At 52.6% G+C, this 22,192-nt stretch overlaps 5 protein-coding genes across 5 annotated transcripts; 3 read left to right on the forward strand and 2 right to left on the reverse strand.

Moving 5' to 3' along the window:
* Window positions 1-3,191: 3,191 nt before the first annotated feature.
* J4E87_000377 (uncharacterized protein) lies at window positions 3,192-4,544 on the forward strand (the record flags this gene model as incomplete). The annotated part of the gene is made up of 1 exon (XM_049372035.1): window positions 3,192-4,544. One exon carries the CDS (start codon window positions 3,192-3,194, stop codon window positions 4,542-4,544), a length of 1,353 nt encoding a protein of 450 aa, XP_049238169.1.
* Window positions 4,545-8,702: 4,158 nt separating this feature from the next.
* J4E87_000378 (uncharacterized protein) lies at window positions 8,703-10,129 on the forward strand (the record flags this gene model as incomplete). The annotated part of the gene is made up of 3 exons (XM_049372036.1): window positions 8,703-8,709; window positions 9,029-9,249; window positions 9,332-10,129. 3 exons carry the CDS (start codon window positions 8,703-8,705, stop codon window positions 10,127-10,129), a joined length of 1,026 nt encoding a protein of 341 aa, XP_049238170.1.
* Window positions 10,130-13,803: 3,674 nt separating this feature from the next.
* Window positions 13,804-17,302, reverse strand: J4E87_000379 (uncharacterized protein; the record flags this gene model as incomplete). Its single annotated transcript, XM_049372037.1, has 3 exons — window positions 13,804-17,094; window positions 17,151-17,219; window positions 17,270-17,302. 3 exons carry the CDS (start codon window positions 17,300-17,302, stop codon window positions 13,804-13,806), a joined length of 3,393 nt encoding a protein of 1,130 aa, XP_049238171.1.
* Window positions 17,303-17,634: 332 nt separating this feature from the next.
* Window positions 17,635-18,438, reverse strand: J4E87_000380 (uncharacterized protein; the record flags this gene model as incomplete). Its single annotated transcript, XM_049372038.1, has 5 exons — window positions 17,635-17,832; window positions 17,885-17,930; window positions 17,978-18,019; window positions 18,068-18,194; window positions 18,252-18,438. The coding sequence occupies 5 exons, from the start codon at window positions 18,436-18,438 to the stop codon at window positions 17,635-17,637; spliced, it is 600 nt and encodes a 199-aa protein (XP_049238172.1).
* Window positions 18,439-18,660: 222 nt separating this feature from the next.
* J4E87_000381 (uncharacterized protein) lies at window positions 18,661-21,149 on the forward strand (the record flags this gene model as incomplete). The annotated part of the gene is made up of 2 exons (XM_049372039.1): window positions 18,661-18,924; window positions 18,969-21,149. The coding sequence occupies 2 exons, from the start codon at window positions 18,661-18,663 to the stop codon at window positions 21,147-21,149; spliced, it is 2,445 nt and encodes an 814-aa protein (XP_049238173.1).
* Between the last annotated feature and the right edge of the window lie 1,043 nt (window positions 21,150-22,192).

Consider the following 22,192-nt stretch of genomic DNA (forward strand, 5'->3'; position numbering starts at 1 on the left):
AATAGTCATTCACATCTCGGTACGCTAATCGGCTGACTAGCCACGGTTCCAATAGCCTACACAATGGAGACGACAGATCGACCCCAATGTTGCAGCTTACGTGCGTCGAATGCAGCTGTCAGCGACTACCCGCCTGGCATTGTCGCGTCTGTCGCAAGGCATCGCGATCAGAGAGAGTACGCCGGCTCCTCTTGTCCACTGACTACTGCTGCAGGAGTGCATTAGCAGCTGCTTCGCGGTTAGCTATTTGTCTTTGAATCTCCGATCATGGCATGAGGCCATCATCCAACAGAGCTAAGGCACAAGCTTGAGTTGAATTAGAGGCTCTACTTCTGTTTTTATTCATCCCTACTGCAAGCCTCATCATTTCCACGATTGAAGATGCTTGGCTCTTCTCGCACGGCAGGAACAATATGCTTTGCCGGTGCGTTTTTGGAGTATGCCGCCATGAACAGACAGAACGCTTGTCCCCTGCTGAGATGTAAACGCTGTTGGCGACGGTGAACACAACCCCTCTAGCATCGAGAATCCACTGCTGTGGTTCTGGGTGCAAGCCTGGCCATTGCAGAGGAAGCTACACAGATTGGCTGTCAAAAGCCTGCCGCATTTTGTCCGTGTCTTGCTTAAGACACTCATTCTCGTTGGTCTTGCACACCCGTCTCGACGACGTGCCGTCCAGAAGAAGCAAAATCCTCAATAAGACGATTACTAAACCCACCTCGACTCCTACGTAACCAATCCGGCGGTTTCAGGTCAAGGGATTGTCGAATCTGTGAGAAAAGCAGAGCCTTCGCCGCACAATCGCCCCAGAACGATGTTGTCTTGTCAACAGCAATTTCGCCATGGTGTCCCCATTTCGACTGCTGTTATGATGCTAAGCAGCGCTGGGGCGCTTTGATTGGTTCCAGGACTAGTCAGCCGGGGCCGGAAATCATACTCAAAGATCCTTCGTACAGATCCGGTGCGCCGCGAGTTTCACGTAGATCCGCTGCATGAACAAGATAGGTATAGCTTAAGCGCCGACGCGGAAATTTACGTTTCTAGTCGATCGTTCGAGCCAGCACCAGGCGCTCGGGGATTGCGCAACGCCGCGTCTGTTAACCCTTCCCTTCCCAAGGATGGCTTGCGAGCTGTCATCTGCGTGTACATTACGGGCTGTGGTGGGAACGCACAGTCAGTGCTGGCGTGTCGCTAATTACACAGAGCTACTGACGGAGAGCAGCGCGCACGCGAGGATCAGCAGATTGGTTGCCTCATCGCGCACCTCCAGCACCTCCAACTACTCCAAGTGACACTCTTTCGGGTCTTGCGTCGGCTCGATGATCGGTCATCTTATCGATTGAGCATGCCGTCTGTCACGCTATGTAGATCCGGAGGGGTCCCTCAAGGCTGACAGGTTGAAGTCGGTCCCTTGCTCCGTGCCACCACTGTGCTTTTCATCCAGGCACCCTCAGCCGTTGACGCTATGACGGCATGTGTATACTTGTTCGGGCATCACACTAAACTGGGAACAGGTTCTGCAACAGGGCCACAGGATACATTTCCACCAATTCCAAGGTTTCGCGTTGAAGCACGGCGGCTCTTAGAACACGAAAACCTCATTTCACGCTTCCTCTTCGGGACATTACATGGCTGAGGTCTGACGATGGTGACGACCCTTCATTTCCTATCATGCAAGCTGGTCAAGCTAGGTTGAGCCAGTTCACAATCCGGGCAGCGGTAATCTTGCGCTCGCTTCCTCCCGGACGTTTGACCCTGCTGGCTGGTGTTAGCGCACGGCTCAGATTTCCCAGGCCACGCCATCCAGTCCACATGCCTTGAGCCTCGCTCTCAGCCACAGGCACAGATGCCACGAACCTGGCAGCGATGGTGGTCCAGAGCAGAGCTGCACGACAAATTACCGAATGCGTGCTGGATGCTATTCCGCCCAGTGGAGGCATTGTGATCCAATTTGCGGTCATCCGCTGCGGCCTCACGATTGCGACAGCTGAGCGGTTCAGTACGACCAGAATGGTGCCGAAGTATTCGAGCTCGTTCGTCATCCTGTGCAGCAGAACAAGGTGGTCGCACTTGGAGTATATGAACATCAATCTGTTCACTTCCAAGCATACAGGCGTCATGGGATGCTAGAGGCCAGTGTGGCAGTATCCGCGACGCCAACTCTAAACGTCTAGCCTCAGGCCAATGTATCATCAAACTACCGTCGCTGAGTTCGAGCTGAACTTGCTTGGCTCGCGAACGGGACGTAAGTAGTTTTGCGGCATATACCAGCGCCACAAGTGGGAACCGCTACCAGATTTTGCATGAGCCGGAGGCCTTCTCCAGGCGCGTCACATGGTGGGACTACAAGAACGCGCACTACCACTTCCAACAACATTGCACTTGCTGACAACCATCCCGTTTCATGCATATCCCTGCAAAGGTCCCCTCCCACCTTCGCGTACTCAACGCCACATATCGCCCGTCCTTGACGTACGGCCTGCCGTTTGCTCGTGCTACTCTCAAGCCATTGCGGCCGTCATCCCCGTTGGTTGGTCCAATTCCAGTCGGCCCTCTTCCCTTCTTGTGCACTATTCCCCACCGTTGCCCATTTTCACTTGCCTCTCTCTAATCTGGACTTGATCGACCACGCCGGCCCACGCGAGCTTTTACGGGGCTTGATCTTCGTTGCATGCAGCGTCGCCTGTTACTCTTCCATTTGGTCTTTGTCGCCCTGCTTTAACGGCGAATCACATCGGGGCTACTGTGCCAGGGACATATTAAGCCTAGACCCTAGGGCAACGGCTACGATCCTATCCCGGGCCATTTGTGGATGGTGGTCCCGGTAAACGTAGTCTGGTGAATAAGTATGCACACTGTTCCTTCTCCTTCCGGACCTACGAATTTTGGCGCCACCCACCGACTCATTTCAATGTTGAATTGCTCCCACGACATCTACCATATCGGCTCCACCTACCTCCATGTTGCTCACACTCTCTAACCCGGTCAAGTCCGATTTCGAATACAAACCTCATGCCTACTCTCCAGCCTTCTCATCCTCTTCGGCTTCTCGTTACTCAAACAGGCACCACCGTGGGCTATCTCCACCTCCAGAGACAGTCAACTCCTCCCACACCATGGGCACACCTCATCGAGGACTCCCTCCTCCCTCGGCGATGACGCTGCCAGATCCCGCACGAGGACCTCCACCAATGTCATCGTCATTGGGCCAGTTACCCCCAGCGCCTTCGCAATGGCAAGGTGCAGAAGATGGGATGAAGAACTGGTTGGCGGCCAAAGCTGAAGAAGAAAGACGTAAGCAAGAGGAGGAAAAGACGAGACAAGAAACTTTACGACTTGAGCAACGCAAGGTCGAGCAGTCCATGCTCCGAGAGTCTATGCAGGGAGGAGTACCACCTCACCTCGTACCTATCATTTTCGCTGGCATCGGCGGAGGGAACCTCGCAAACATCAGTGCCGAATGGATACAGCAGTATACAACTCAGGTTCAAGCTGCCCATCAACAAGCGCAAGTTCAGGCACAGGCACAGGCGCAGGCACAACTTTCCCCGGATCTTCGAAGAGACCCGAGATTGATCGGACAGCAGCAACCAGCAGTGTACCCTGGCCAGCAGCAAGCCACCCAACCCATACTACCTTCGACGTCAGTCCTACCCGGGCAACCATTGCCGCAGCAAATTCAACCTCCTCCGCTTTCCGCAAGTGCGTACAGTGGTGGACAAACATCACCGCACTCACGAGCTGCACAAGCTGGTCTTGGTGGCCCTTCTGCAGCAGCTCCACGCTCATTACCTCAGTCACAGCTTCCCCGATTGACTACGAACGAGATGACGGTACAACAGCCCCCTGCCGCCCCTGCAGGCGTGCAGCAATTACAGCAGACGCAGACACAACAACAAGAGCAATCCTCCCCCTCGATATACTTTCATCACTGGGTACCTCCGTCCTCAGCTTCACAAGAAAAGAGTGCTAGTGGGAACCCGCCAGCTACGCCATCAGGTAAATACAAAACTTCGCCTGTTCACCAGTCACGGCAACGTGCTGCGTCGCATGCGTCTGACCTAGAATACACCAGCTCCCCCAAAAAGCGCAAGGCTCAAGGCCCTCACCCCCCTCCACCGCCGCCTACATCGGCGCCAGGATCATACACATCACCATCCTTCTCGCACATATCGTCGTCATCGACATCGACACCTGGAAGAAGGGGACACGCTCGAAACCGATCGGATGCATCCACGAGAGCGGCGGAAGGCTCCAGTGGCTCCTTGAGCCGACGAGGCACCATCTCGGGGCTTGCGCACGAGACAATTGTGCGGCAAGGCGACATAGCAGAAGAAGCAAGGGACGCAGACGACAAGGTACAGTCCAAATCGGACCATGCATATGCAACACCGCCTCAGCGGAATGAAGCTCGCGGTCAGAGCCAGCAGAACTACGCGCCGGCCTCAACATCTGCTCAACCTGAAACGCCAAATCACGCGACAAGTCAGCAATGGAATCGAGGTTATACGTCATCACCCAAGAGAGAAGCGGGTGACCATTAGATTGGGACGCGATTGCAGCATCGTAATGCACGAATCCGGATTGGCGGCTATTGCGATCGCTATCGGTCCTTCGATAAGCTCACATCTTCTGCAATTCACCCGAGCGAACGCGAAAGCGAGTATGAAGAAGTCGGCACGGCAATCGGGCATCAAGCAAGAAATCTCGCCGCTTGCTGACGAAGGCAAGAGAAGGTGCGATTGCGATTATCTGCAGCAGTTGCAAGCGAAATGAGACACAGAACATCAAGACATCCAGACCTCACATTCCGGCCTTTCCACTTCATCTCAAAATCTTAGTGCACGGCCCCGCAACCCCACCTAAGGAACCCTCTTCCCTCATCTCTTGAAATTGCATCGCAATGTCGTTCGCGGGCTGCATACACACGTCACGCATCCGACCCAGTCTTTTTCCTTTGCTCGCACAGGACGCAGGCCTCGCCCGAGATGACAGCAGAACATGTTGTTGCAATCGCGAAGAACGGACGTTATTTCCGGATCCTGCCGTTGACCCCCCTTTGAGGAAGGCTCCGATCTACTGTACAGGCTGCATATCTAGGCCTTTTCCTTTTTTGCAATCGAAGACATGCTGGTTATATCTGGCGTTTTATCGCGGCGCACCGGCACCCAGTCGAGTCTTAGCATGACTTCAACATTTTCCTTTCGTTGGCATGGCCGAAGAGGATACTGCAGCTAGGGTTGCTGCTATCAGACGGCGGCCTGTTCTGCACACGCCGCTTCCCCGCCTCCCGGCTGCATCGTCTATCTTGATCTTGGTGCCTCTGGTCAGCAGCAGCCGCAGCCGCCACCACCACCGCGTCTTGGTTACTCAGTATGCGCTTGCGAACCCCGCACGTTGCGAAACATGCGACGTTTGGTACTCTGGATGCATCTCGTAACGGCTGCAGTACGGGCATTATTCCCATTCTCGCTGGTCGGTCACTGTCCTGCGCGGCTTACCTTTGCGAGCTCGACTTGGGTTGCTATACTTGGTTCGCATCGAGTTCTTTTCTTGGCCACGGCTCTTAACACGCATCGTTAAGCGCCGACTCCACGCCTATTCTTGCCACAGCGGATTGCATAACTTCATACGAACGGCTTGGTCCGAATATTGTATCGCACTTTCTCGTATTATACCCGGTGTTCTCTTCAATATTCGCTTCGGAGTAAGCTTCCTGTTGCAATCCTCTTTAGACTTGTTCTCTTCCCAGTTGGGCACTGGGGGCTCGTGTTAGAATTGACCGGCATTTTGGTCGGGTCTCTCTTGGCAGGTACGCTATCGAGTTGGGACCGTTTTTGGTATCAGGCATACCACCGGGTATCTTTCGATATTGCGTCAACAACCAGATCGCAGGATTGCGATACGCTACAAACACGCCGTATACGGTGACCTATCTGTTCGCAGACCACATCCCAGCTTTTTTTCCTTTGTCCAGTACCATCATCACGAAATGTTACCTTTGGGTTTCTCTGTTGGCTATCAGAATGTTCACGTATACCCCTGTTTACCCATTTTTAGATGGGCCATTCCTTTCGGCATCTCACTCGGCTTTACATTCAGCATCGCTTGTTAGTTGGCTCCATCGGCAAACTATCGTTCTTTCTATTCTCAGACCTGTACATACTTTTTAGGAGATGGCGATTTTGCATTATGGAGTATCTTCGGTGGCGGAGGAGGGGAACGGGGGAAGCTAGACGGCATGGGTTAGATGGTAAGCGAGCAGGTAGCCTTGCGCTTGCGGCAAGGCCGTTGCATCGGCGTGTTGTTTGTATACAAAAGATCGCCCGTTAGACATGGTGTCGGATGTCCACTGCCCCGTGTTTAGTGCACTTGGCGGGTGATCGCCTACGTCTTTCCCTATCCAGTAGCGAGGCCTACTCCGACCAATATCACCCTGTTTGCATGCACACTATACATCACTCTTGCACCTTGTTCTTTTCTTTTCTCCTTATTAGACGCAACTATGTATGCAGGAGTACAAGGGCGGTCAGAGGAGGGCCTTGCAGCGCTGGGTGTTTCACCTTTGGCCTTGCAGTAGTGGTCTGATTGGGATATTTCGAATGTGTTGGTCTTTGCGATGATCGGTCGGAATGTGGAGGCACTCTGGCCACGTAAGGTTATGCATACGCGGATGTGCCGATGAAGTTGTGTAACTGTCTCTTTCCTTCTGCTCGCACAGGGCGAGTGGATATTGTTTGAGGAAAGAGAAGCGTCCTTTGCAAACTTTGTTGGCGAATTGGAATATCGGCAGTGGCGGTGTGAGGACTCGGCGTCTACTGCCAATCGGGTGGCTTGGGTTGAATGTGTAAGTATTGACCATAAGATGCTTTTTTATCATTGACCGGCACTTCAATGCAAGAATTGAGGCCCTGCTAAAGCTTTGCCGAGACGCTCAACTGCTCCATGCTTCATTCATGGTATGCTCTTTACCTAGCAACCTCAGTACCTTAGTAAAAGAAAATTGCGCCTTCAACTCATCGTACCTAGGTACGACGTACTACACCATTGCATAAGTTGATCAAACTGTAGTTGAGTGTATGTGAGAAAACGAACATCTCTCATGTAATTCGACAGAGAATCGGATGCGTTACCGTAGTACTGCGGTTTTTGGTGGAGCTGAGCCGACCGATTTCATCTAGGAGGTGATTGCTTGCAGTGAAACAGGTAGCTATGATCTGCCAAATACGAAAGACTCGTGATATCACCTTTACAAGCGATATATTCGTGGAGTAAAGGTGTCGTTTTGCAGCCACGAGAAGGAAATGCTTCTGCGACAAGTTAGCACAAATCAGCCACAGCCTCTGCCCCGCCTCGTGGCGCATGGCTGGACCCCACCTTGATGGTCCGTGGTTCGCCGTCACTGCAGCCTGACGGTTCCGCCCAAGCAAACTCACAACCACTTTGCTGCCTATAACCCTTTGCGCCGTCGCGTCCTCCCACATACACCTACATTTACTTACTAAGCTCACGAGCTCTCGCCAACGCCCTCAATACCGCCGACGCAGCTTCACGAAGCTTGCCACAGCTGCATCCGCTACACCGAGACAGCCACTGAAGCGCGAATAAGAGAAGAATAGACAAGATGCAGATCAAGTACGTCATATCAAGTCTGGAATATGGCTAAAAGAAGCAGTAAGATGACAAATTGCTAACACTGGGACAGAGTACGAACCCTCACCGGCAAGGAGATCGAGCTCGACATCGAGGCAGACTACAAGGTACGCCCACCTGAATTCGTCGCCGCATACCTAAACTAGATCGGCTTTCGATGGCCTCAAGCTTCAAGAGTGATGTTTAGCGAGTTTACAAGGCGAGAAGCTGACGGCACATAGGTCTCGAGGATAAAGGAGCGCGTCGAGGAGAAGGAGGGCATCCCGCCAGCGCAACAACGTCTTATCTACGGAGGAAAGCAGATGTATGTCATTCTTCACCTATTCTTGTTTCACTGCTCGCACATCTCAGGCATTTGCCCGAGCACATGTCCTACGTCAAAATAAGCTAACATAAACCCTTCCAGGAACGACGAGAAGACCGCACAGGACTACCAACTCGAGGGCGGTGCCACACTGCATCTGGTACTTGCTCTTCGTGGTGGATTCTAGCTTCCTCCTTTCCCGAACCCACGCTATCTTCGCTCGCACCTACCGACACGTACCCTATGACATGCCCTAGGGCAGGCGTGCGCTAACTTTCCTGTCGCACGATTTCGACCATCAGCTCACGGAAGCGCGCGTGGCACCTTGGGGGTATCTGAATATCGAAGGGATGACTGAGGAGAACGGATACTTGGTGCCTAGGTGCTGGAGTTTGTAGCGAGGTTGCTCGACACGCAGCGATGGTACTTGGCATGTGGATTGGGCTAGGATATCGGAAGACTTGCGCTTGGTAGTAATGCGGAATTCTTTCCTTGCACAATGACGCGTTACATCATGCTTCTTCGAGCAATATTTTGTCTCTTCAGCAGGATTGCAGATTGCGCACGCACCTCGAATAGTCCACTACTACGCCTTGCGCTCCGGATTGCACATGAAAGATTGATACCATGCTTTCGACAGAGAGACCTTCAAGGTTCTGATGCTACTCCAAGACAGATCTGCTCTCTACCCAGAATTACACGATGCACCTACCCTCACACAACGTCAATCTGAAGGGCCGATCTCATGGACTGTACTGTGACTCTAGAATCCGTAGAAGCTGTCGTGTGGATTGCGGACAAACGCTCTTGTCATCTGTAAGGCGTAATCGGCGTAACTGCACGTAGATTACCCCGCAGGAACACCGCCTGTAACAGCTAAGTACAAACGCGCGTTCGTCACAAAAGAGCGCTGCTATCTCCCGTATGAAGACCGCCTCGTGGCCTAGATCCAGGTGCCTACTCAGAAGACGCTATAAAGCTTGTTTACCCTCGCCATCCATAGTCCCGGTTCTTGAAGCTACTCATACTTCACCACAAGCTCTACTGTGCGTGCAATCGTAGATTAAGAAGCTCATCTACTGTTCTTTCCGCAAGAAGAGCCAAGAACAAGACAGAGCAAGATGGCGCCTCTCGACGACACTACGCCAGACAACCGATTCGACAGTTTCAATGTTTTCAAGACGTCGTACAAGCAGGTTGACTACCACGACATCGAGGTCGGCATCCTGGTGCCAAAAGATGTGAAGCCAGGCAAATGTCCAGTCATGGTCAAATTCCACGGTGGTGGTCTGGTATGTTGGTTACGCTTCTTCGATACAGATACTCATTAGGTGTGAGGAACAATGACGACAAAGACCTAACATTACATCACAGGTTGCAGGAGACTGTCTCTACGCCGACTGGATAGGCGCCTTCTTCGTCCCCTGGATCCACCGCACCAACGCCATCGTCGTACTCCCCAACTACCGCCTCATCCCCGAGCACAACGGCGCCGACATTCTCGAAGACCTAAGCGACTTCTGGAAGTGGTTCAACGCGGGCGCCGTCGATGAGTTCCTCAAATCCCAGACGGCGATCAAGGACAGTGGCATTAGTCTAGATTACGGCAAGACCCTGGTAACTGGCGACTCAGCAGGCGGCTACATGGCCTTGATGTCTGCTCTCACACAGCCCAAAGACAGTATCAAAGCCGTTTTCGCGCAGTACCCCATGACTAACTATCTGCGTATCGAAAAGGTCGATGAGTTCTTTGGTCAGCCTTCTCCACCTGAATCTCTTATCGCCAAGCATCTCGCGGCTGTCAAACCAGGTGCTATCGTCACTTCGGGTGTTCAACCGGAGAGAATGGGATTGAGCTATGCTTTAGCCGCTTACGGTCATTATCTCACGTACTTTGGTTCTGACGAGAAGATGTGGCCGATTGGGCTTGTGGAGGAGAAGGAGTGGTTGCCGCCGACGTGGATTGTGCACGGTGACGCGGATGGGGCGGTTAGTGTGGAGGATAGCAAGAAGTTTGTGGAGAAGTACAAGAAACTGGATGAGGGTGTTGAGGTCAGACTGGAGGTTAGGTCAGGTCAGGATCATGGCTTTGACATTGCGATGAAGGAGGATGAGGAGGCATGGCTCAAGGAGGGTTTGGCGTGGGTGAATGGGAAGTGGTTGCGCTCGTGATTTTCGGTTGCACATGGGCCGTCAATTACGAGTGAATAGAAAATTCACGCCGGTTGTTGGAATACGCTCCGAGAGTTGAGGGTAGAGTTTGCGCCGATGGCTTATGAGTGAGATCACGTCAAGGTAGGAAAAGACTGAGCACCCTGCAGCCTACATCAACGTGAAGTGAACTACTTTGCATATTCTTATATCAATGTAGTCTGCAGACCTGTATGAGATAAGACGTTCGGGCTGCTGTATGGGTCTTCATATGCGTGGACTTGAACTTGCCGTTGTTAGAAAGCTGGGAAGTGTGATAATGTCTGCTTATTAGTGGGATATGGCAGCGCGAATAGCGCGAATATAAATTTATGTTATGTTCCGCGAACGATGTTTTACCACTATATGATGGTCAACGTCGTCTTCTTCCCGCGAAGCGGATCCCAGTCGACGAAGAGAGGCCACGCGCCGTTTGAGAGACGGTACTGAAACCATCCGTGTTCAAACATTCCAATTCGTTTGAAGACCTGCTTTCCAGCCACGCGTTCAAGGATTAGACCCGTCAGTCTCAAGATCTCATGAGTTCCATAGAGAGGCTCAACTCTATATGTGAGTAGAAGCAAGATCGTTCGGTTGGCGGAATACCCGTTTCTGTATGTGCATTCATCCAGGTAATGAAGATACAATGGCTTTTCGGTGTTTTTGGAGAGGTCCAAAGGTTGCTTTAGTCGTCGTATGGGTGCCGTGACGCGGAGTTTGGCACCCGACAGTCTACCCATGGGATCTGTGCCGTTCGGATGTGTGACCACTTCTACAACCTTCGCTGCCCACAAATCCTCCTCATCCCCCCACGCGATCTTCCCCGCGTGAACGAATGGGAAGCACACTGCGGAATCTACGGATGCCCATGACCACGAAGGGGCTAATTAAGATCAGATATGGGTACGATATCGCAGATGCTTGGATTTACTTACCGCGATAGTCATTTAGCTGAGGTTTCTTATGAGTAGGGTTCTCCTGGTACCATAGAAGACCGTATAAAAGGTCGCGTCTCCATATACCGGCCACATATTCATCTTTGGTAATGACTTGCCAGTACTTCGCAAGTCCCATGAGCGCAGGAAAACGATCTTCTTCATATGTGAGCTGGCATTTCGAGAAGTACTCCACAACACACAGCCATTTCCTGTATACTTCTCGGATTCGGGCGACCTCGGGTGAGCACCTCTGAAGCCTGTAGATGCCAAGCTTTTGATATTTCATATCATCGTACAGAAGGTTTGCGGCACGAAACGGGAAGCCATCTTTGCCCCACGGGTTAGGTCCAGGAGAAATTGGTCCGCCGTGCGGGAATGTTTCGCAAGCGTGAAGTTCGGAGCACTCCCAGTGCAGCTTATCATCGTAATAGATCGACCGGGGACTCAGAAGGCGCTCCTGGAGCACCCAACCACGGCCCAATAGAACACGAGCCGACATGACAGAATTCGACTCCAAGTACGATCCGTACGTCCTATTGAACTCTTTGCGTTGCGCCCGAAGCCGACATAGCGAGACTTGCCGAGGGTCACGGTCAAGATACAGACCCGCTGATCGCTCGGCGGCCGCGGAAGCTCCTAGGTTACAGAATGCGTTGCTGTATACCTGGCCCATCAACGCTGCTTCTTTTTCCCAATCTTCTGCGTCATTTTGGATTATGCATAACGCATCAATCCATAGGTATGGTACTTCCAAAGAGCGCGTTATCTCTATCGCGTCTTTGAACACTGGAGGGAGTGTATTCGCATCGATATCCTCCATCAGCTCCGCGATGTTGGAGCGGGTGAGCTTTGGCAACTGGCATACTGCCCAGCGATGACTGAGTGTAACGTATTGAATCGACTCAGCGGAATCCCAACCCTTGGTCTCGACGAGAAATTGGGTGTCGATATTTCGAACGTCTATTAGACGTGTCGGAATGAACGATACTGTAGGTTCACATCCTGGGAGGGCGAGATGATGGCGGCACAACGTGTGGTTCTCTATGCATTCGCGCAGCCAAGCCCGTACTTGCATCCAGCATTCTCCATCGCGCGTGGTTGTTGCTACTTGTTTTGCGCTGGCGGGTATACGTCTTCTGTAGAAAAGATCATCCGCGTACCTTGTTACTGCCTCGTAACCGTCTGAACCTTTGATGAGACCTCGTAGGAGTAGAATAAACGACGCCACCAATCCGGTTGATTGGTTTGACCAAAGTTCGAAGTCAATTCTCAGCACGCCGGAGTATTCGGGGTCCTTTTGATCGAAATCATGTTCGTCGTCGTCGTATGGCCCCACGCGCAGGGTTGCGCGTACTTGACCAGTTTCAGCAAGTTCTGCTTTGCGCCCATTGTGAAAAGAGTCGAGCCATTTCAATACCCAGAAGCAAAGAGGACATTCCACGGCTGTGGCAACTAGAATGTGGTAGGTGTAATAAGTCGGAGTCTTTCGAAAAATGGATTCGTGCGGTCTCACCAGCAGGCCCTGACAGGTTGCGCACGGAGCATACGACGTCATCCCCGCTAAAGTGGTACTTTGCTTTTTACGACGCAATGTCAAGACTTCTTTGGTTCAGAAGATTCAAATACGATAAGGGGGGTGCGTAGGAACAGGAGAGTTTTGATGGTGCTCTGGTCTGAATTATAGTGACTTGAATATTGGCCCCGTGATAGGTAAGTACGTATGCTGTGCCGCGTGGTATCACTAGCGACAGGCTGTACTATGTAGTGCAGATCGTTTGTGCAGCGTGTGCGGCGAAGACTACAACACCCTGACTTAGTCTGCGCAAAATGTGCTGCATCAATAGTTACACTTTCTGTACTAGTCCTCGAACAACTATAGAGGCTACATGCGCGTGCGAAGGAGAAATAACCATCGAATATGTTCAACCGTGAACTCAACATTGTGTCGCCTATTTACAAATCCTCTGGGCACCAACCTTTGAACCCCCTTCCGCTATGCCAGCTAACCAATAAATGATGTAGACCTAGAGAAGAAAGGGACCGCATGTTATCTTGATGATCGCCTACAATCGCTGCAGCGTTTGTGATCGCCACACTTGGGACATGTCGAACCCAGACCCCCTTTAGTAAATGTTGCTCCGCATACACAGCAGTAATATTCAACCGTGACTCTGCTGACGCTTTGCATTTCCTTGGCTTGATCTGGATGCTGGCCTTCTGGTTTCTGGTTATTAGAAGCCATTCGATCGAAGCAGCGTGAGGGAGGTGCGTCAGATGTGGTGAGGGTGAAGGATATTGTACGGTAAGCAGACGTGGTATCGTAAGTAGATCGAGCTGGGATAGTAGTTTGAGATGGTATCGCAGGTCGAGATGGTAATGTATATTGAGTTGAGATATGCTATCGATGCCGACCTGGTAGTATGCTTTGTGGAGTATAGAGACCACCGTTGAGCGCGAGGAAAAGATTCTTATAAGCCTACATCGTCTTCACAGGAGTCAATCTTCAATGAGTCGATGTATTGATATGACTACAATGTAGTCACAGAAGTCGCGTTTGAATGAGTCGAGGCGTTGTCGGCGTCACAGTCACCTATCACTCATACAAACATCAGTGACAGAAAACGGTGAATACCTCCCCGCTTCACCATGCTCTCACAGATATCGCTCACATAATACATTGAATACCTCCCCACTTCACCATGCAATCGCCTACATCACTCACTTCTTCTTCGAACCCCTCCCACCTCTCGCACTCTTCTTCTTTCCTTTCGCGATATCTGCACCGCGGCGACCACCAGCAATCATGACCCGCACCTTACTGACCGGCACAACACCCACTACCTCTGTCTCTTTCCACCCGCGTATCATCTCAATCTCCTTGGGCCAAATGCGCTCTACATCCTGACTGGTCTTATCCAGCGCCTTGGCGTCCTTCCCGGCATGGTCCCAGATGGCAAGAACCTCTTTCACTGCTTTACCGCGCTTGGTAGAGCCGGGCTGAATCTTGGCTTTGTACTTGTAGGTGGAGAGAGCTGACCAGGGTGCGCATACGGGTATGGCGGTGAGGAGTTCGTCGTTGGGGAGGGGGCGGCCTGTGAACGCGTCGAGGTTCTGCAGGTTTGTCTTTAGGACTTCATCGCCTTCGTCGTCGTCTTCCGCGTTCTCGAGGGCCCGTAGACGTGCTTCTTCAGCTGCTTTGCCCGCGGCTTGAGCGCGGAGATGCTGGTCTCGACGCCGTTGCTTGTCAGCTTGTGCTTGCTCTTCCTTCTGACGCTTCTCTTGAGCAGCCGCTTCGGCGGCCTGCTGCCCGGATTTGGAACCCAATAGGCGCATTGCTAATTCACGGTCTTCTTCGTCTTGTGCGGCGTACTTTGCAGCCTGCTTCTTTGCTTTCGCGCGCTTGCCTCGAGGTAGCGGGGCGTTCTTTGGCTTGGAATTTTGCGTCGTCACTGTGCCGGGTGCTTTGGGCGGACTCTTTGCGCTACCGTCTTCTGCCGATGAGTTGTCGTCTTCGTCAGCATCATCAGCTGCAGGCTTTGCGTCGGATGGGACCTGAGGCAAGTCTTGTAGTTGGCCCTTCCTTGCAAGGCGACGTTCCCTTGCAGACAACTGTCGCTTCCCAGTGGACTTTGGCGCCCGCTCAGTATCTGCTACAGAGCCTGCGTCTTCTTGAGGCTCTTCGTTCAGAGCGGAACCATTTCTACCACCAGACATGGCGTACTCGTCATCATCCTTAGCAGCTGCCGGCTCATCTTCATCGTCGGAGTCGTCCTTAGCGTCTGCTGTTCCGGACTGGAGAGGATTGCTCCTTGGTGCCGCAGCCTCAGATTCGGCGTCGCTCTCTTCAGTCTGCTCCATCTTGGCATCGGGGAAGTCGTCTTCTGAATCTGAATCGATCTTGGCGTCTGGGAAGTCCTCATCGTCATCGCTGTTGTCGGTCTTTGACGCCTCTGCTGTCTTCGATTCGTCTGCGGGTTCATTGTCCATCTCCGCGGCAGACACCGCAGTGTCTTGCAAACGATGTTTGTGGTGATTGGCCTTGCTTGAATCGCTAATCTCAAACATAACAGCAAGACCAACGACCAGCTGAGCAGGTGGTAGGAATTCCTTCTTGCCCTTGACATTGAACATGCCAGCCGGAAGAAACTCCCCGGTCTGGCCCGTTTTGCTGACTTGATCGCTGCGAACCCACCAAGCTGACATTACTGCCTTTGAATCCCATGCCTCAGATGAACAGATACAGAGGTTGCCTGCTTGCGAGAGTGTCGATGGAGGAATGGGAGCGTCAGGCGTATTGGGTTTGTTTTTGATGATCATCGGCATCGCTCCCTTGATGTCGGCATGAACGTATACGTCTCCCTTCCGTAGAAAGCGTCGGTAGATAATCTCGTTCTGCTGAGCATCTTTACCTCCGAGGACCAGATAGCCATCAGAGGAAATGAAGTATATGAACTTCTCGAACCATTGCTGCTTGCGCACTGGTCGCAACACCTCCTTCTCTTGCTTCAAGCCCTTCTTCAGGTCCTCGTTTACCTTCTTTTCGTGGCTCTTCAACGCCTTGGTGGATGCTTGCAGTGTGCGGTCTTCTTTGTCAGCGGCTGTCTTCTTTTGGTCAAAGTACTCGGTTGAGTTCGCCCAAGCGGTCAAAGCGAGGTCGATATCGATAGCCAATTGAGGACGAGCGGATACGGCTGGGGTCGGGGCTTTCTTCTTAGGGGCCTCGTCTTCATCGTCGGTGTCTTCGCTGACAGAACTTGTCTCATTGCCCTCATCTTCTTCGTCTCCTCCCTCTTCCCAGTTGGTCTCATCCAGCAATAGCGTGACCGTATTCTCATGCAGCTTTAGTGGTAGCTTGATGAGCTGTGCGACTGCATTTCCAGAGTTCTGTTCACGCTCGATCAAACGCGCGATATCAACCCAGTCCATGCCTTGTCTGATCAACCCATTGACGGCTTCGGTAGCTTCTGTGACACGATGTACATTTGCCAATATCGCTTCTGCTTTGCGGAAGTTGAGGTTTTGCACTTGCTGCAATCCACCGATTCGGTCTTCATGCTCTTTGCGCGCCTTTTCCAGCTTCTTCTTGGCTTGTTGTTCACGCTCGGTCAACTTTGATTCCAGCTTCTGTCCTTCTATCGAGGAGAAGAACTCATCCACCGCTTTGTTGAATCCGTCGAATTCTAAGAAGGTGTAGTCCGAGTTCTCGAATTGTGCTGGACGGAAAGGATGGAAGTCGTCATAGAGGACTCTCGATTTCTCGGAGGCTTCGTCATCGGCCGGAGGTGCGGAGGGGTTTGGCTTGGCGAGGATGAAGCCCTTGATCTGGTCTGGTGTCGTGATCTCGTCGGTGATCTTTCTTGCGTCCTGGAGCACCACGACAAGCTTTTCCAAAAGAGTGTCGTCAGCGAGTACTTCCTCGGGCTTGAGAGTTGAATCGAAGTTCGCGATATGCAGCGCATGATCTACCAGCAAAGGGGGGCACTCCGTGATTGAAACGGCGAGTGCCTTCCTCAACGAATCCTTTCCTGCCTTCTTCGCCTTCTTCCCTGTCGCTGCGGGCTGATCCTGTTGTTTATCGACCGCCTTCTGCAGCCCCTGGCGCACTCGATCCTTGGTAAGCTCCGGGGCGCCACCATAGTTCTGTCGCAGGGTGAGGTTGTATTTCAGACCAACCCTGAGCCTTTCGTGCTCCTCGCCCTCGTCTACATTGCGTAGTAGAGACAAGACATTCAGCTCCGCGTCGGTCAAAACAATGTTGCCGCCAGCGTAGAACTCCAAGTACAGTCTGTATAATCCATCGGAGAATTGGAACTCGAGGATGCGGTCGGTGCCGATCTGGGTAATGGATGTGATTCGCCTAGTCTTCAGGTATTTGCGCAGCTTTGCGACAAAGGCAGAAGGCGCAGCGGCTGTGGTTCGCGCATATTCGGTAAGGTGGCAGCGGAAGCCGGAATCGATGAGGAGCTGTTCGCGGTGGTCGGGCTTGTGGAATTTGATGAGAAAGATTCGCTGTGTTTGTCAGCACATGACTCCAGGGGGTGTTGTGTCAAGCTGTCCAAGCATACCGAGCTCAAGTCGTAGACATTCGTGACTCGCAGTGAGGTGAGTTTTGCAGAGAGCTCGTGGGCTATGACCTATTCACTGTTAGCGGGATGTTTGCATTGGGAAACTGTGAAGTGCTCACCTTGACGTCTAAGCTGGAAAACCTCTGCTTCATGGTTGTGTTGTGTGAAGAGTCTGTGGTTAGTGGGGTCGGCGATTGATGGTGGGCTGCGGCGATGACGAAGGTGTGCGAGTAGCGCGTTTGCAAGGGTCATGGGAAAATGGAAATGGTTCCTGGCCCGGACGCTTACTAACAACCCTTTACTTTTGCTTAGTAGAACTCACACTCTGTCCGAGGCGTCAGTAGAAGCTGAATACATTCATCGGATCTTTATCTGTGCGGTGCGCTACCTACTCTACGTGCGCCACGGTCCGGGCACCAGTCACAATGCCACACGCATTTTATCCCAAACTCCGACAACGCCATGCCCAGCAAACAGAATGTGCCTAAAGGCCTTGCCGTATCCTCTCAGCCAGCTGTCGCTTACCAAACTCCCAAGCGTTCAAGAAACCCTGTTCCGAGAGGTCGATGTTCTTCATCGAGGTCATGTCTTGCGCCGGGGGCTTGCTGACACGCGAGGCAACGATGACGGGGTCGGTTTCGAGAATGATGCCGTCGTCCACTAGCTCGTCTACGGCGAGGGACTATGAAGGTTAGTTGAAGCAGAATATGGGAGTCGTGGCTGCTGTTACGTACCACGAGGTCATAGTTCTCGATCACGGTGCGCTTGTCGACCGAGTTCCTGCAACGTGTTAGGTGAGTCCATCAGACAGTTCAAGTTAGACCTACTTCAGGAGGATGTTGAGAGAGTCTCTTAACGCGAGAACGACGCTGGACATGTTAGCTCCAGCCCAGCACTCCGCCGTGCCATGACCTTACCTGTATAGCAAGACTTCGTTCTCGTCCGCGCTTCCAACCACGTAGAGCATGACGTCCGACTCCATCTTGAAGACAATGACCTTGCCGTCATATAATATAATGTCCGTCGTCTGCTTGGCCGTCTTCTCTGTGCAACGTGTCAGACGAACAGGTCGGTAGCTTTATATCCACATGATCTACCCACCCAGCAGTCCCTTCTCAAACGCCTTCTGGTCCTTCACCGTCTTGTACGCGATCTGGCCGGGGTAGTCATTCTGGTGGCCGGCTGGCGGGTGCGGGTTCGAGTAGTACTTGGTGAGGATGCGGGAGCCGTCGTCGATGGCGAGGACCAGGATCGCCTGGACGCTGAAGAGAGAAAGCGGGCGCGACATGGCGGCGGAGGTGCGGATTGGATCGAGTAGGCGTCAATGGGTCGGCGCTGTTGTGAACGCGGTGGGGGGTTTTGGGAGACAGCACAGGTGTCTGCTTGCGGAGAAGCGGCCAATCACGGAGGTCGTGGGCCTGGGCCTAGCGCGTCGTCTGAACTTTTGAGAGGGTGCGACCGACGACTGCAGCGGGCGCATCTCAGACATTGAAGCCACCATACCACAACTATGCACAGAATATCGCGAACTTCACTCGCGTCTCTCGTGTGTCCGTCAGCGCCATTCCTTGCGCCCCGTCTTCTCCGCACTGCTGTACCCGCCGCAGCGGCATCGGTACAGTGCCCGCCATGCCCACGCTTCCAGAGGGCGACGTATGCGACCGCGAAGACAACGAAGCCGGCAAAGAAGAAGAAAAGCCTAATCAGGAAAATTGATCACAAACAAGGGAAGTTGGGGACCAGACCCCCCGCTCTGTCTGAGGAAGAACAAGAGGTAAGACTCGTCACAACCTCCGGAGGCTGCGCTCACAACACCAGCAACTCCGCCTAGTCAGGAAATTCCGACAAGCCTGCGACCTCCGAGACGTTCAGCATGTCATAGACTGCTACCCCACACTGCTCGCAGCAGGCCTCTTCACTGCCTACGATACTCGGCGCATCACCCAAGTCCTGCACGTTCGCCTGCGAAACGAAAACACTCCGGCCAAGCGAGACGAAATCTTCCCATTCGTCCAGCAGGTAGTGAGCGATCTACGCAGAGGAAAGCTCGAGCCCCATCCCTACGCCTACGTCCACCTGTTCGGCATCTACAAGGACTGCAAGCGCTTCGGTGAGGGGTATGCCCTCTGGCAGTGGCTGGTCGAACAGGACGAGCAGCACGTGTCGCAGGCTGCTTATGGTGCAGCCATTGAGCTCATGGCATATGGACGGCTTATGAGCCTGCCAGACATGGAGAATCTTTACTCCGAAGGACTGAAGCGCTTCCCTGGCACCTTCGCCGAGTACCATCTCTCTCCCGACGCCATCGTCCCCGACCGAACCCGACTCACTACAATCTCTGGCATTCCAACCATTCTCCTCCAAGGTATACTCACGGCACGTATGCTGGCGCGTGATTGGAAGAATGCCTATCTGGCCTTGGACACCGCACTGCGCATATACCCCACACAGACCCCGCCACGCTACTTTGAACTCTTCATGACGGAGAGGCCTATATCCGAGGGCTACACAGCCTTCATGATAGCCTGCCGAGCTGGCATCGCCATGAGGCCAACACATGTCACCGCCCTCATCACAAAGCTGCGAGCTGCGATGAAAGCCTCGCAATCCATGGCCGATCGACTCATGCTACTTCGCGCCATCGCAAATGCGATATATGGGCACCTAGAAGCCGGAGGAAATATTGAAAGTATCCACGTGGGTTCTCTTTTCCGCGCCTTCGAACAAATCTTGCCAGAACCCATCCCGGGCGAAGACTACACCGGAGAAGCTGCGAAGATGCGTGACACCCTTGTTGCCACTGCGCATCAGATGCTGTCTGAGCTAATACAAGCTGGCATGCCACCCAGCCTTCAGCCATTCGAGGCTCTAATCTCCATCTCGGGCAAACTGCGCGTCCCAAGTTTACTGGAAACTACTCTTCAAGACATGGCGGCGGCTGGTCTCAGATTTGGACTGATTGGGAAAAGAACAGCCTTGACGACGGCTGGCTTGCTCAAAGACAAGAACATGGTCAAGGAGTACTGGTCCAACATTGTGTTGACAGCCGAAGCGGACAGTGCACAGATCTCGTTTGAGGATTGGATTACCTTTACCAAAGCTTGCAGAAGAGCTGGCCTCGGCGACTTCTTCCGAAACCAGATCTTGAAGTTGCCGTATGCCATCAGCGACAGCACCGAGCGCTATCTCATCCAGCAGATCGAGATGCCCGAGACTCCATCAGCACTCCACGAAGTATACCAATACACGAGCATGGGAGATTTGAACGCAGAGTTGGACGCACTCAAGGCTCAGATGAAGAATATCGAAGCTGATGTCATGTCTGGCCAACCACTCGATCTCCGCAACTCCCCATTGTACATGCATTTGGATCCCGAACATCCTTCCCTAAGCAATACGGAGGATCTGCGGGCAGTGTACGACGAGTTCACCCTTGACCCGCACCAGCCACCTCTACCACCACCCGCACCCGATTCACCAGAGCAGCTCCCAACGAGCACCACCGGCATACCTCTAGATGAACTCCGATTCCAGAACTGGGTCAGCATCCACGAGATGATGGATTCGGCCTCAGAATACGAATCCGACCTTAAATACGCCGTCGACTCCGCCATCAAAGCTGGAACCCCACTGCAAGGTACCCCGGAACTCTTGCGTCTACGCAAAGACCCCGGTCCAAAGCGATCACAAGCTGGGCTGAGTCTGAAAATCAAAGAGCTGAGAGCGAGCCGCCCGGAAGATGTGAGTATCTTTAGGAGAGTTGGATCAGAGACTCCCAAAGGTGTTACTATTTCTAAGCACTTTGCCAAGAATGAGGAGCCGATTGTAGAGGGTGAGAAGGGGGCGCCGAGGATTAGGAAGTATGCTGGGCTTCAGTCGCATCACGATGCTCCTTCCAATTTTCTACGGAGGGCGAAACGCAAGGACGACAATAGTATAGAGGCAGTAGAGGATGCACTTACGGCTGAGATGGCACAGGCAACGCCGCGAGATAATTGAAGTCGGACTATGAGAGGCGAGCAGTTACCTGGAGCTCCGAATGTGGAATTTGCGTTCATCTATGTATAAAATACTATTTACAGACACCGAGCAAGACTATTGCAATCTTTTACGTTTCCAAGATAAAAGGATCAATCCGTTGACTACTACACTAATCCATGATATAGCATTACAACACGCCGAGTAAACCGCCGAATGACTTCATGCTCACACTACCCGCCGTTTCACCATGCCATCCATCCCTCACCCCACGGATGATTCAGCCGCTTACAGGTATTTAGACACACTCACTTCTACCGACGTTCACAAAAGCCCTGTTATCTTACTTCTCCCCCATCCTTCATCCAACACCCAACGCCCACGCCCAGAATCTCAGGTAAGCCCATCCCAATCTCACCTCACTCACGTTTCTCGCGAAACGTTCGCCTCGGGCCAGGCACGGGACATGGCCCGAGCAAAACACCAATCGACCGTGCGATGGGTAGTAAGCAGTTTCTCTCAAGTACAAGTACCGCTACGGCTGACCGGGCTACCTTGTGAGTCACGGGTTGCTGACGAGACGGTGTTGGATGGGTGATGACGTTAAAGTGGGATAGAGGATTCGAGAATGGATTTAGGGTTAGATTCGGTGTAAGATTCAGGGAAGATAGTGTGGCGGTAGTTGGGGTTGTTGGTTCACATAGTGTGGAGGTAGTCCGCGTAGTGTGGGGGTAGTGTGAGGTTACGATGTGGGGTAGCATAGTATTATGATGTCGACTGTAAGATGCCATGACCAGTATGATGTCGTAGCGTAGCATGGGCGGATACAAGCTGAGTTTGAGTATCGGATTCAGGGTTGAATGCTTGTTGTGGAAGAGACGTGTCTGACTGTTTCGGAAGTGGGAACTAGTGAAGTTTGTTGTCGAGACTGGGGCATCGTGGTATGGGAATGGGAAGGGGTTGATGACGTTGTCTGGGGGATAGGTTGTGTTGTGAGTGAGCTTGATAGTTTGTCGTGACGTCGTCTGATGGATGTATTGTTTTGCGTGTTTACCGAGTAGTTT

Source organism: Alternaria ethzedia, assembly GCF_023757985.1.
Source record: "Alternaria ethzedia strain BMP 0044 chromosome Unknown scaffold_1, whole genome shotgun sequence".
Classification (NCBI taxonomy): domain Eukaryota; kingdom Fungi; phylum Ascomycota; class Dothideomycetes; order Pleosporales; family Pleosporaceae; genus Alternaria; species Alternaria ethzedia.